General features: G+C 44.1%; 1 protein-coding gene across 1 annotated transcript in view; it reads right to left on the reverse strand.

The window, feature by feature from the left end:
• Window positions 1-950: 950 nt before the first annotated feature.
• The window catches only part of afap1 (actin filament associated protein 1), a gene marked incomplete at its 3' end in the record, with an annotated part of 35,755 nt that continues 23,581 nt past the window's right edge, over window positions 951-13,124 (reverse strand). The window contains exons 8-17 of the mRNA XM_079215467.1: window positions 12,328-12,480; window positions 11,409-11,620; window positions 10,588-10,733; window positions 10,044-10,158; window positions 9,066-9,311; window positions 5,044-5,167; window positions 2,177-2,341; window positions 1,837-2,027; window positions 1,558-1,725; window positions 951-977 (exon numbers count right to left, since the gene is read on the reverse strand). Of these exons, the coding sequence (XP_079071593.1) occupies window positions 951-977; window positions 1,558-1,725; window positions 1,837-2,027; window positions 2,177-2,341; window positions 5,044-5,167; window positions 9,066-9,311; window positions 10,044-10,158; window positions 10,588-10,733; window positions 11,409-11,620; window positions 12,328-12,480 (1,547 nt within the window). The remainder of the gene's footprint in view (window positions 978-1,557; window positions 1,726-1,836; window positions 2,028-2,176; window positions 2,342-5,043; window positions 5,168-9,065; window positions 9,312-10,043; window positions 10,159-10,587; window positions 10,734-11,408; window positions 11,621-12,327; window positions 12,481-13,124) is intronic.

The following is a 13,124-nucleotide window of genomic DNA, read 5'->3' on the forward strand; positions in this document are numbered from 1 at the left end:
ACTTCAAGAAGCACAATGACTCCGCCCCTCTGAAATGACTTGGCTCTACCTGTACTGGGTGACTTTATAATAATATAATATTAATATTGAGGCTCCAGGAGTCAAACAGCTGTCATGAGAGGTGACTACAAGTGAGACGGAGTATCTTCATTCCATTGGCTAGATTCCAAAGCTCTGTTAACCAGCCAGAACAATCTGTGGCTACGAGCATTTCACTTCATTTATCAGTCCGAGTAGTTCATCATAATAATAATAATAATAATAATAATAATAATAATAATCTGTAGAGGGACATATCCTTCTTACCATCGTCATTTTTTCTGCAGATACAGAAAAACAGGTTGTAAAGTCCTTAAACTGTCCTAACCATGACCAAGTAAAAAAGAATGAATGGCATGTGTGATTTTAATCAAAAATAGCGACTACACTGCTCTACATAAATCTGTCCTCTATAGTGTATAGATTAACCTCCATAATTCATGGTGTTTGGATGATCTTGAGAATAATTGTGCTTCTTGAAATAGCCCATAGAGGAGCTGGTGTGTGTAAGGTTGTTGTGATGCACACATGACGGTGGAGGAAAGGGGATTCTGTGGAGCGCCACCAATTTATCAAAAAGAACTTTAAATACATCAACATAAATAAAAAAAGGGAAGCTAGTAATTCCTCGTAACATTTACAAATAAATACTTGGTTCTGACCTTTTTGAACCAACACTGTGAATCAAAAACAAAGGTGACTGAAGAGAAGTAGAGCGGACAACACAGATGCTAGATGTCCAACAGTGATGGATGCTCCGTCTGCATGTCGGGGCGGACCGGATGGGAACGCTATGCTCGTCTGCTCCTCCACACTCTCAGACTCTATGGACAGTTTTAAATAAATATATGCACAATTTCGTAAAAAGAAACCAAAGACATGCCAGTAGAGTGGCGGAGGGTCTGGCTGCTTTATGTGCCAGTCTTCTGCTCCCATTCCTGCAAGACAAACACAGAGAACCACTAGTTTAACCACACGCCTTTCAGGGGGAATACAGTCGTCTTACCCCGTAACACCAGCACACGCGTGATCATTCTCAAGCAACTTCATCCGGTCTATTCTAGACTCACGTTCAGCAGGGCCCACTAGGGATCTGAACCCTGACCGTTCAGCTTCACACACGGTCCTCGTCCTCTGTGTGTGAACAGGTCTGTGTGTTTTTGTGTGTGTTATTGTGCGTTGCTTGTTTGATGTGGTTGCTGGTGTTGTGGCTCAGCAATAGTGTCTTTGACAAACAGCTCACGGAGGCCATCAAGGTCTTTTAAACCCTTTTGGCCGATATGTGTGTCAAACATCACACAGAAACACACACACACACTGCTGAGATTAGTGGTGACGAGGGTATCACTCCAGGTTTGAACTTGTCTTCAGTATCAGAGCAATCGAGTTATACTATAATTTCCAGTCCGTAGTCTGATCCATGACGACAGACCTACCGAGCCCTGGTGTCGCTGTCTACATGTAAACGATAAAACGGTCCTACATGGTGTAGCCCCGGTCTGCATCGTGAGCTCTGACCTTGGCCTTCCTGAGGACGTGTCCCCGGACTGGAGAGGCCTTCAGGCCCCCCTGATGCCGGCGGAGCAGCGAGGCGCTGTTCACCGGCAGGGAGCAGGACTCTGTGTCACTGGTGTCACAGCTGGAGAAGGAAGTAGACTCCTGGGCCCGGCGCAGCGTCGCTGGGGACTACACACACAGACACAAACACAGACACACAGCTAGTTGCTTAGTTTAACTTAGCAACCTGTGAACTAGCAGCAGCATTAGCATTGGGTCAGACGGTCCAGGGGTTCAGACCTGGATTCCAGAGGATCCAGCCTTTGGTTCGATGGTGAGGCCCAGGGTGACCCCTCCGCTCAGGGCTTTCTTCAGGCTCTCCTTCACCTCAGTCAGCTCCAGTTCCAGGTTGACCCCCTCCTCCTCCCTCTGCCTGCAGTCCTCCTCCACCTTCTTCAGGCGCTCCGCCAGCGAGGCGTGTGAACGTTTGCCTGATGAGAGAGGAGAGGTTCTCTGTGAATGTTCATCCCTTTAAAACATGGCTCCCTGGTAGGTAAGCTGTTGAGTGGAGAGGTGGAGAGCGCTTTCCCAAACACTTTTCAGACATAACCTCCTCAATGACGAGCTGTATTGCTCCTACCAGCAGCAGCTTCCACTGCAGTGCGCAGGTCTCTCCTCTCCTTCTTCAGCTGGGTCAGACGGTTCCTGATCTCCTGCTTCTTCTTCATCAGCTCTTCCTCCTTGGCCTGCAGCCGCTTGGCGTCGGCCTCCACGCGGTTCTTCCCATACTTGCACTGCTCTGCATCTGCACAAGAGAGATGAGTGAAAAGAAGCTGGACCCAAGAGTTTGAAGTCCTGCATGGCAGCCGTCACATGACCTACAACAGCACTACTGCAGGCTGACAAAGGTTATCTCATGATTCACATCCCTTCTGGGATTTTATGAGCAAAATGACCATTATACGTTGTTCAAAGATGCAATTAAGCTGCCAAAAATCTTGGTTATTTATCACTACATTTTTGATTTCACAAGGAATTCAACACTGGATTAAGATATGAATATAATGCCACCACTACCTTAAATGGCTAGTGAGTTGTATGAGGTACTATCCATATTACTGTATTACTAATGTACTGCTGTGGAAGATAACACATGTATATCAGTTTAAAGGTGCTCCATAGGAGCAGCCCTGACAACACACACACACATTCTCTGCTCAGGGAGACAATACTTGTTTAAATCTGTAAATTGTGTATATTGCACCTTTATGTGTATGATGTATGTAGAATATGTTCTCAAGGAGAACTGAGCCGAACACGACTGTTGTCAAAAACACTATTTATTCTTCATGAGCACTTCAACTAAAACAGATTTTATTTTTAGGTTTCTAAAAGTCTACTCTAGGTAATACACGGACGATGGAGAAGTACCTCACACATCTCCACTTCACATCCACACCGTCACTTTAAGACCTGAGAGCCCAAAGTGTGATGGTTGTCTATCTGAAAATAAAGAGCTTTTCCAGGACAAGACCAAACAGGAAGAGGAGAGCCGTGTCTTTATTATAAAAATATACAAGGTATATACACTGCTCAAAAAAATGAATGGAACACTTTAAAAACACATAAGATCTCAATGTGAAAAAAAATTATGTTGATATCTATACTGATATGGACAGTTTAATGTCTTAGGAACGAAAGGATGACACATCTTTTGATGGAAGTAAAAGTTTCAGCCTACAGAGGGCTTAATTTTATAAAATTAATTTAATTAATAGCGTAATTTTTTTTGGCAAATAAGTGCATTTGCCAAAATGTAATTTCTGCAACTCAAAATGCTTCTCAATATCTTGTGTGGCCCCCACGTGACAACGTCGCGGCATGCTCCTAATGAGACGACCGATGGTGTCTTGTGGGACGTCCTCCCAGATCTGTCTAAGTCTAAGCATCAGTGAGTTCTCTAAGCCTGTAAAGGTGACCCACCACCAAACCGCCCATGCTGAACGATGTTGCAGTTAGCATAGCATTCTCCTTGGCTTCTCCAGACCCTTTCACCTCTATCACAGTGTGCTCAGAGCGAACCTGCTCTCATCTGTGAAAAGCACAGGGCGCCAGTGGCATGTCAATTCTGGTGTTCTATAGCAAATGCCAATCGAGCTCCACAGTGCTGGGCAGTGAGCACAGACCCTACAGGATTAGACCCTGAGGCCACCCTCATGAAGTCTGGTTCTGAATGTTTGAGCAGAGACATTCACACCAGTGGCCTGCTGGAGGTCCTTCTGTAGGGCTCGGGCAGTGCTCCACCTGTTCCTACTTGCACAGCAGATATAGGTCCTGCTGATGGGCTGAGGACCTTCTACGGCCCTGTCCAGCTCTCCTAGAGTAACTGCCTGTCTCCTGGAATCTCCTCCTCATGTTCTGGAGATTGTGCTGGAGACACATCACATCGCCTCCATGTTCTGGAGACACATCACATCTCCTTGCAAAGGCACTGTGGATGTGCCATCCTGGAGGAGATGGACAATCTGTGCAACTTCTGGGTTAAGAAATAGCCTCATGCTCCCAGTAGTGATAATGACTCTAGCTAAAGCCAACACTAGTGCAAAACCAGTCAAAGAGATCAAGAGGGAGAAACATGCAAAACCAGTCCTGTTTTGGGGGTCGTCTCATTGTGGCCCCTCCAGTGCACCTGTTGTTAATTCCATCAACACCAATGCAGCTTAAAGTGATGAACAAACCCTCTGCTACTGACCTGACCAGATCATTATCAGAGAAGTACAATTTAATTCATGCCATACCCTGATAAAAGATTGTTCCTTCAATATTTCTGAGCAGTGTACATATGAAACATATGAAGTGTGCAGAAAGCCACTGAATGCACAACTTCAGCACATGTTCATGACACCAGGACCCTCACTGGAAAAAGACTGCGGGTGAGCATCCAACGTCTGCATGTGCATCATGAACGCTGCTTATAAGAAATCCCTCAATCAAACCGCAGCTGAGGATTTCTAACTCAACCTGACACTGGAATGCGAGCGCTGTGTGGAACACTCTAAATCTCAACGTGACACAGATTTGGTATTTCCATTCCGACATTCAGAGGAATGACACCAGTGGTTACAACCCTCCTGGTTCACACATTAGAAAACTAAATACTATTCTAACCACACAGATTAACACGGCCTCATGTCAGGTCTCCCCACTGTGAGAGCATGACCTCAGCGCTGGCAGGAGGCTCAGTCTGGCCCGCGTGCGTCTGCAGGTTTCCAGTTCTTTACCCCTCCTCCTCAAAGTAGCTATACTTTGGACATCCTCCATTTTTCCAAACTGCTCTTGCGTGGAGTTTTGCTAGAAAGCAATGGGCGGTGGTCCAACACTGAGAAAGATGGTCTGTCTTCAGATTTGGTACTACAATTTAGATGTTTATTTACAAATGACACAAAAGTCTGTCCTGCTTGTGACTGTTTTAGTTTGTAAGCTAGTCATCTTCTGGTAGCTACTTACTGGAGCCGTTCCGTTTTAGAGAGGCGGTTCCATTGGTCCCACTGACTCCGTTCTTCTTGGTCTTGGGCTCTGTCTTTTGTTTGGATGCCGTCCCATTGGGCCCCGTTCCCTTCTTTCCCTTCAGCTGATTGGAGGAAAACAAGGAGGATGGAGACTTTTCAGATATGGCAGAATAGTTCATACTAAACTGTAATAAGGCGACACACAAACATAGAATTTGTATTTTATTTGTAACAAAATGGATATGATGCACTTTAAAAGACTAGAGATTGACTTGCTTACAATCTACAAAGCACTTGACTGGTATAAAGACATTGTTTCTTTTTATACACATGTATATACAGCATATACCTATTTGTTCACTAACGTGTACTGGCATAATAGTTCTATTTCATTTGTTATTTTCTTTGTTCAGCTTCTATTTCTATCTGCCTATAAATTGTTTGCGTACATTGAGAGCAACTTCAAATCTAAGTCAAATCCCTTGTTTGTGCACACTCAGACTTAACACATGATTCTGAATCTGAAAACATTGAGGACGTATTTAAAAATTGTTGTATTGTGTAATACACTCTAACCTTGAATTAGGCTATTATAACAAAAGTTACATTTTAATATTAATTTAGTTTTTTCCTCTCTTTAAAATGTAAGATGGGTTCCTCGAGATGAAGTCATTCATTTATTTGAACCCATTTAACAATCTGATAACTAAACATGGACAAAATACCAGCTTAAAGAAACTTGTGTACACCTGATGAATATATATGGTCAATATTCATATTTCACCTGTGTCTTTTCTTGCTTTTTTATTCAGATTGTCTTTCATTCAATTATATAACTACTTATCAAAGTATAACTCAAAATTCTACATTATCATGACACCTTGTCCACAATAGTTTAATTACTCAATCTGAGCGACTATGTTCATAATGCTAAAGCACTTAAATTCCACAGCTGATTTGGTGATACCGATGAGACAGGTCCATAAAATGTCTGCAGAACCACACAGGTCGTCCTCGTTAGGGCCTTGTTGTAATGAAACGTGGCTCAGTGGGTTTGTCTACCTGAAAAGGACACAGTGGGAAACGTTGAGGACTAAAATAAGAATATAAATATCTTCCTAACCCGACTCCTCCCAGCAGCAGGGTCGTGAACTCCTGACAGTCTGGTGAACACCTCGTTGGGTGAGGATCTACTTCTTTAGTGGAGCGGTACCTTGTGGTCGTGGAGGCGATGTTAACACCCTGTGGTCACGACACACACACAAAGAGGTGGAGCTCCACAAACACAATGCGGTAACACATGTGGCCGTGGAGGCTGGAGCAACATACATCACACACACTGACTAGGGAGCTGGGGAGTTACACCACAAGGGACAACCAACACACACACAGTCCCAACTGTACTCTGATGTATTCATACAACACGCAGCACACAAAGACACACACATCTGGTCAAAACATTCCAGTATGTTCCAGTATCAGCAACGTGTCTAACGGGAGCTGAAGTGCATATTGCATGTTTCCAGACTCAGGAGTGATTTGAGGCCCGTCATGTGATGATCAGATTACTGCCGGCAGCAGAGGAGGAACATGGTTCCCAGTGAGGCTTGTGGGAGGCCAACATCAACACCATGGGTGCATCACAAGTCTTTAAATTGCATCCCCGTTTCCCTCACTTGCGTCCTTTCCTTGCGTCTTAGTCCCTCCCACCAGGGATGCATGGAGAGACGCAAGGAAACCATGCGAGGAGAGAAGATGCGAGGAAATATGTTTTAAGCGTCACGTGAAGCGACGTTGGTTTATGATGACTGCGGCCGACTGACAGCTGATCACATCTGATCAGCCGTAAGTTGCTTTAACAGCTGACGGAGTTTGTGTCTGTAAACATGATCATCGGAACAGAATTGCTTTCTGCTCCGGACAGTTTTAGCAAACATTTTAATAAAAATCCACTTAAAATATTGATTAAAAATGATCGTATAATGTTTGCAGTTGATTTAATAGTGTTAAACTACCACTGCTACTAAAGACATTTAAATCACTGTCAGAGTGGAGACGTGTTCTCTGCAGTCTGTTACCTGTTAAACAAACTGCATTGAGTATTTATACACAGTGTGTGTTATTTATACACACTGTGATGTGTCCTGCTTATATGCGCATGATCGGCGGAATGCGTTTTACTTTTTTATTATTTACGTCTGTATGTTTTGAAATTCTGATTGTCACATCATTATAAAATAACCCACAATATGATTATGGTTTCTCTTCAACACTGGAATATTTTGTTAGGCTCAATGTTTCAGGATAAACTTAAATTAAACCGACAGTCAGGAACAATCAGCCTCACGTGACTGAATGAAGGGACGATACATGTTGCAAAAAGTGTTTTGAAGTGATCATGGCTCCTCGCTCCTTTCGAGCCAAATAAGAGCTTTGGGACGGCCGTCAATATGGCGGCACAGAACCACTTCCGGTTCAATCGAGGAGCAAGGAAACGACAATTTAGAGACTCGGGATGCACTCTGTGTCTACTGAGTCAAAGTGCTCCTGCAGCAATAGTAAACCAGATTTCCTGTTCCCCTCTTCACTGTGGATGTAAATCAGGAGAGTGAAGGGAACATCTTTCATCAGGTGGAGACAAATATGAAAGAGAATGTTGCTCTGAAGCAAATATTGTGTATATTGTGTCGTAGAAGCCCACAGTATACTGCTGAGTCATTGTTTATTATCAATAGTTATTGTTTCTAACAGCATAAAGGCTAATTGTGTATCTATGATCACATTTCACTCTCATGACTTTGAAGTTCAGTGTCTCATAATATTGTGTATGAACTTGAGCTCTATTCAGACCAAATACTCCACATTGTTATGGCTGCACTATCATATAGAAATATTCTTGATGTTTTGTGTAATATTTTAGACACACTTCCCCAAAAGTTTCTGCCTGAAACCAGCAGCAGGTGTGTGTGGGTGCAGAGGGGCCATGACACCACACATCCCATCAGATTCCAAATAAAAAAAGTCCAAGATCACATTGTACGTGGCGATAGAAACATGACATGTGCCTCTTCGTCTGAATGATACAGACATAAAGCCTGACTTTGAGCCAAGCGTTTTTCCTGTTTTATCTCAAGATGTTTTGTGTGTCAGATGATTTCTGAGGCTTTTCATAATACTTGGAGAACTTAGTGAGGAACCTCCCCCTCTTCGCTCGGCCTCCTGAAGACAAGTGTGGTTCTGTACGGCCTCCCGAACACTAATCGGATAGTGGTTTAAGCGAACTGTCTCTTTAGACATGACACACCATCAGTGTGTGCTGCTGCTGCTCTCGTCCGGGTGTGTGAGGAGAGGTAAACACTTCAGTCGCCTTTTCAAGCAGCTGATGCAACTTTGAATGGAGACAACTCAGCAGCACACAGAGAGATGAAGTCAAACACGATGAAGTCTATGTTTGGGCTCTTCAGGGAGTAGCAGAAAACAAAACACAGCCCTGTGTAACAATTCCTTTTTGTTGGTTTGAAATCAGCTTGTAAACATGTGAAACAATCCAGTTCTACACGATGTCCTTGAAACTCCAACTCCAGTCTCACATCTCAAGTTGCTCATCGGACCGTCAACAATGAGCAGAGCCCGGTGAAGGACCACCAGAAGTACAGCCCCTTTCCCCAGAGGCTCATCGCTCATCATGCCGAGCCATGCAACCATAACTACTCAGAGCTGAGGAGTATGTTCTCTGTTCTATTTTCATAGTCTGATGACAGCGATCTGGAATTATGGTAATGTTATGCCATGTATTGTTAAGTCAAGTCCTAATATTTTAGTGCTTCTATCAGAATCAGAACACATGGAAAAGGTCGTTCAGAAACATTTCTTGCTTAGATGAAAAAATAGCTATCACAAAAATAAGGCTATCTGACCGTTAACTTAAATGATACATTTAGATGTTGACAAAAGAAAGACACTGAATTAATATTAGTGTAGAACAGTAAAACAGAGATCAAAGAGCAGAGTGTTAGTCACCTGAGCCGTAGCTTTAGTTTTAGAATCAGCAGCCAGGAACTTAGAAGAGACTTTAGAAACAGGGGTTTTGTTTTGACAGGTAGAGGTGGAGGAAGAGGAAGTAGAAGAAGAGGAAGGCTTGGGAGCAGAGCGAGTGTCCTGCTTGGACGAGGGCATGTTTTCATAGAGGTCAGCGTTCTCATAGTGCACCTCCTCTTTCAGCTGGCACCCCCTTGTGTTGGGACTGGAGTATTGCACCTCCAGGTCCTTGGGTTAAAGCATGCAAGTAAGCAGAGGAGAGAGGAGAGAGAAGAGGAGAGAGAGGAGAGGAGAGAGGACAAAGGAGAGAGGAGAGGATAGAGAAGAGGAGAGAGAAGAGAGGAGCGGGGAGGAAAGGAGAGAGGAGAGCAAACGAGAGGAGAGAGGAGTAAGGAGAGAGAAGAGAGGAGAAAGGAGAGAGGAGAAAGGAGAGGGACATAATAAATAAAAGGAAAGAAAGATGAAAGGAGAGATGATAACTGAATAAAGTTAGTTACACTATTTTGCCATAATAAGTGTTATTACAATATAGACTAAATGTGTCATATAATGTGTAATAAATCATACTAGGGGTGGACCACAAAGGAATATTCCTGCATATTTCAACCTGGATTATGTCCCTTAAATGCGTGGTCTGCTCTCCTCTATTCATCTCTTAAACCTGGTTCTGTTTCCACAACGTGGCGATATGCTGCTCTGGTTAATGACTGAAGCTATCACTGTGAGCTGAGCTCCATCAGCTCCATCAGCTCCATCAGCTCCTGGCGGGACTCGTCTAACCAGAAGGAGACTGTGTCGCTCTGCTCTTTGAGGTTTATGTCAGAAAAATATAATCTTAACTATGGTCACTTTTTAACTACTTACTGTATATCACCATATGTCAGTTAATCCCAGCATAATATATATATGTTAATGATGCTAAATGTGTTTGTGTGTTGCTCTGAGCAGCCGTGTCCTCACCATTCCATTAATGGGCACGTCGTCATAGTGCAGAGCCATCCCAGTGGGGCAGGCGTAGCCGTTCACGGGGTTGTCCAGGTACGGGTTCAGAGAGACAGCACGCTTACTGGTGAAACTGGGATGAGGAGACATCAAGAATCATTCACGAGCATCACCTTCTATAATCTCACATTTGCATGTCTCAGCATGTCAAATATAATATATCAATCTGTACATGGATCATTAACCACAGTAGGGGCTGAACATACAGGCTCAGTGGTGAGCAGGGTCATCCTCCAATCAGAGGATCGGCGGTTTGATCCCCGGCTCCGCTAGCCCATGTCAATGTGTCCTTGAGCAAGACACTTGACCCTAAATTGCTCCCGTAGCTGTCCTACGGTGTATGAATGTTAGATAGTCCTGATGTGGCACCTTACATGGTAGCTCCTCTCATCACTGAGTGAATGATTCCTATGTAAAGTGTCTTTGAGTATTCAGAAAAGCGCTATATAAAATCAAAGTATTATAATAACAATGAAAAGGTTTACTATGTGATAACTCTCACCAGAAGGACTGCTTGGCCAGCTGGATGACATTGGCGGTGGTCTCCACGTCGATGTAGTCGTAGTGCAGAGTGGCGGGGTCGGTGGTGGAGCCGGCCTCAGCCAATAAAATCCCCAACCAGCGACCCATCTCCTCAGAGGAGGAAGCCTGGAGGACCGAGATAAGAGTCTCAGGAATTAGCCAATAGAAATCCAGTGGTGCCTCATCTTTTAGTTAAACCAGGACCTTTTGACCTCGCTGTTCATATTCTACATGATGCTTCCCGCCTTTCACTTACGACAAACTAAAAGGTCTGACAGTCTGACTGCAGCCAACAAAACTATCATCAGCAAGAGTCAATGACACAATTTGAATATCTAACTTGATATCTAATTCTAAAGATCTTCTATCTAAACAAGCTGGTGTAGGTATCACTTTCCTGTTGGATTAGATGGGGTTTGAGGGGTTAAACAATCCAAATGTATTCAGCAAGCTGCATAGCATCCATCAAAGGCAGAGTAATGTCAGTTTTACATGAAAAAGAAACACAAGCAAAAGTCGAGCAGAGGATGGCGTGCCGATTACTTGAGGAAATAGATTCACAACCAACTGCGGCACTCGGAGGAAGTTCATATCCACTAGCGACATCACACACACAGACACAAGTCTGGTGGGCGGAGGAGACGTGTTACCACATGAGAGGAACGCCATGAAGAAGGAGGAAAACATGACGAGCAGTGTCATCTGTGCTTTAACATTTCATGTTTGACAGGAGTTTAGTAGCGACTGTAGCTGATACACGTCTCCCCATGAACAGAACCAAACAGACCATCTGCAGCTCACCTCCAGCACAGCGACCTCCTGGCCGTTACGAAGCAGGCGGAAGGCAAAGGGGTGTTTGTGGTCGAGGCCAGGGCTGACCTCGCAGCCTCGCAGCGGCAGCGAGGCGATGTGGCTCTTCAGGTCGTCACAGTCCTTATGGAGGAGCAGTTGGTTGTCTTTCAGGCGGCACCAGCGCTCCCTCCAGCGGTTATTGGACAACACGTTCAGGTAGCCTGTCGATAAAGTGCATACATTCAGACAAATAAAGTCAGAGCAAACTATGCTGACAAAACTGTGTAGCCATGCAGTAGAGACACAGAGAGAGACACAAAGAAACACAGAGACACAGAGAGAGACACAAAGAGACACAGGGACTGAGACACATAGAGACACAGAGAGACACAAAGAGACAGAAAGAGACACAGGGACTGAGACACATAGAGACACATTTCATGGACAGATGAATGCTGAAAGGGGCTGATGAGAGACTGGATATCTACAGTACTGGTGACCTACTTTAATTCAAAACCAGCATGTTGTTGTTGGGGAGTCAGGGAGTCAATGAAGAAAAATGCAGCACAGACTGCGCCAAGTTCAAAGTAATAACTGAAGTGATATCATTTTTACTCAGCTGTTTATGCTTGGTCGCAAATAATTAGAGACCTGCTGCTGGTCCACGGCCCAGGGGTTGGGAATCTCTGCCTGAAATGTTGTACTCCCACCAAGAATGCTTGTGAGGAAAGACTGTCTGAAAGTGTGTACCATTGTCCCCATTTAAGCAATTAATTGCATTTAGCCTTCAAAGCCTCCCAAAACATTCTTCATTGGGGTTCAACTCTGACTGTTGTCATTGGGAACATGGAGAAACACTTTGACCTTTAGACTCGGTTGGATGACACACGAGACCTTTAGGATATGAACTTGAATGTCTTTTCCTCACCACATGAGGGTACATCTTCTTCTGCTGACGAGGTCTGCTCATCTGTGGACGGCTTCTTCTTCCCCAGCCCGATGATTTTAGTGATCTTCTTCCCTGCTCCCTTCCCCACTGTCCCAGTCTTCTGCTCAGACTTTGAGTTCTTCTTCCCTTTTGCTGAGAGAGAGACTAAATGAAGGGGGCATGAGTAAAACACTGTGTAATGTCCTTTGTGAAGGATCCCTGCAGACTTAATGTGCTCTACCATCATATGTAAACATAGAAAGTTACTAAGAGAGCTGTAACGTTTTCATCGATGTTGATTGTGAGGCTTTTGCAATACTGTAAGAAAGAGAACAGAAGAGAATGAGCAACTCCACCAGGCTCTGCAGTAAACAACAGGCTGTCAGAATAAGATGCATTCGGTTTAATTAGACCCTGGTGTGTTCTAAAGCTCTTTCTTGGTGAATTAGGTTCAGTTTGCAATCCCAGCGTCCCCACTGGCCTGAGTGGGCGGATTTCAGCTGGCCTAGTTTCTATCCAAAGAGAGAAAGAAAGGGAGAGTAATGACACACACATTCTGCTGGAGGGAGGGAGTGTCTGTCTGTCTGTCTGTCTGTCTCTTCTTCTAAACTGTCGGACATTGAAGAGACAGTGGAGAACAGGGGATAAATATACTAAGTGTTCCCTCCACTGAATGTCATCATACCAAGACGTGATTCTAGACATACATGCACCCACAGAATTACACTTTATTTAAATGATCAGACAGGTTTGCACACACACAATGTCTCACACAAAGCAGATTCTACTAATGAATA

The sequence above is a fragment of the Taurulus bubalis genome (genome assembly GCF_910589615.1).
Source record: "Taurulus bubalis genome assembly, chromosome: 3".
Taxonomy (NCBI): domain Eukaryota; kingdom Metazoa; phylum Chordata; class Actinopteri; order Perciformes; family Cottidae; genus Taurulus; species Taurulus bubalis.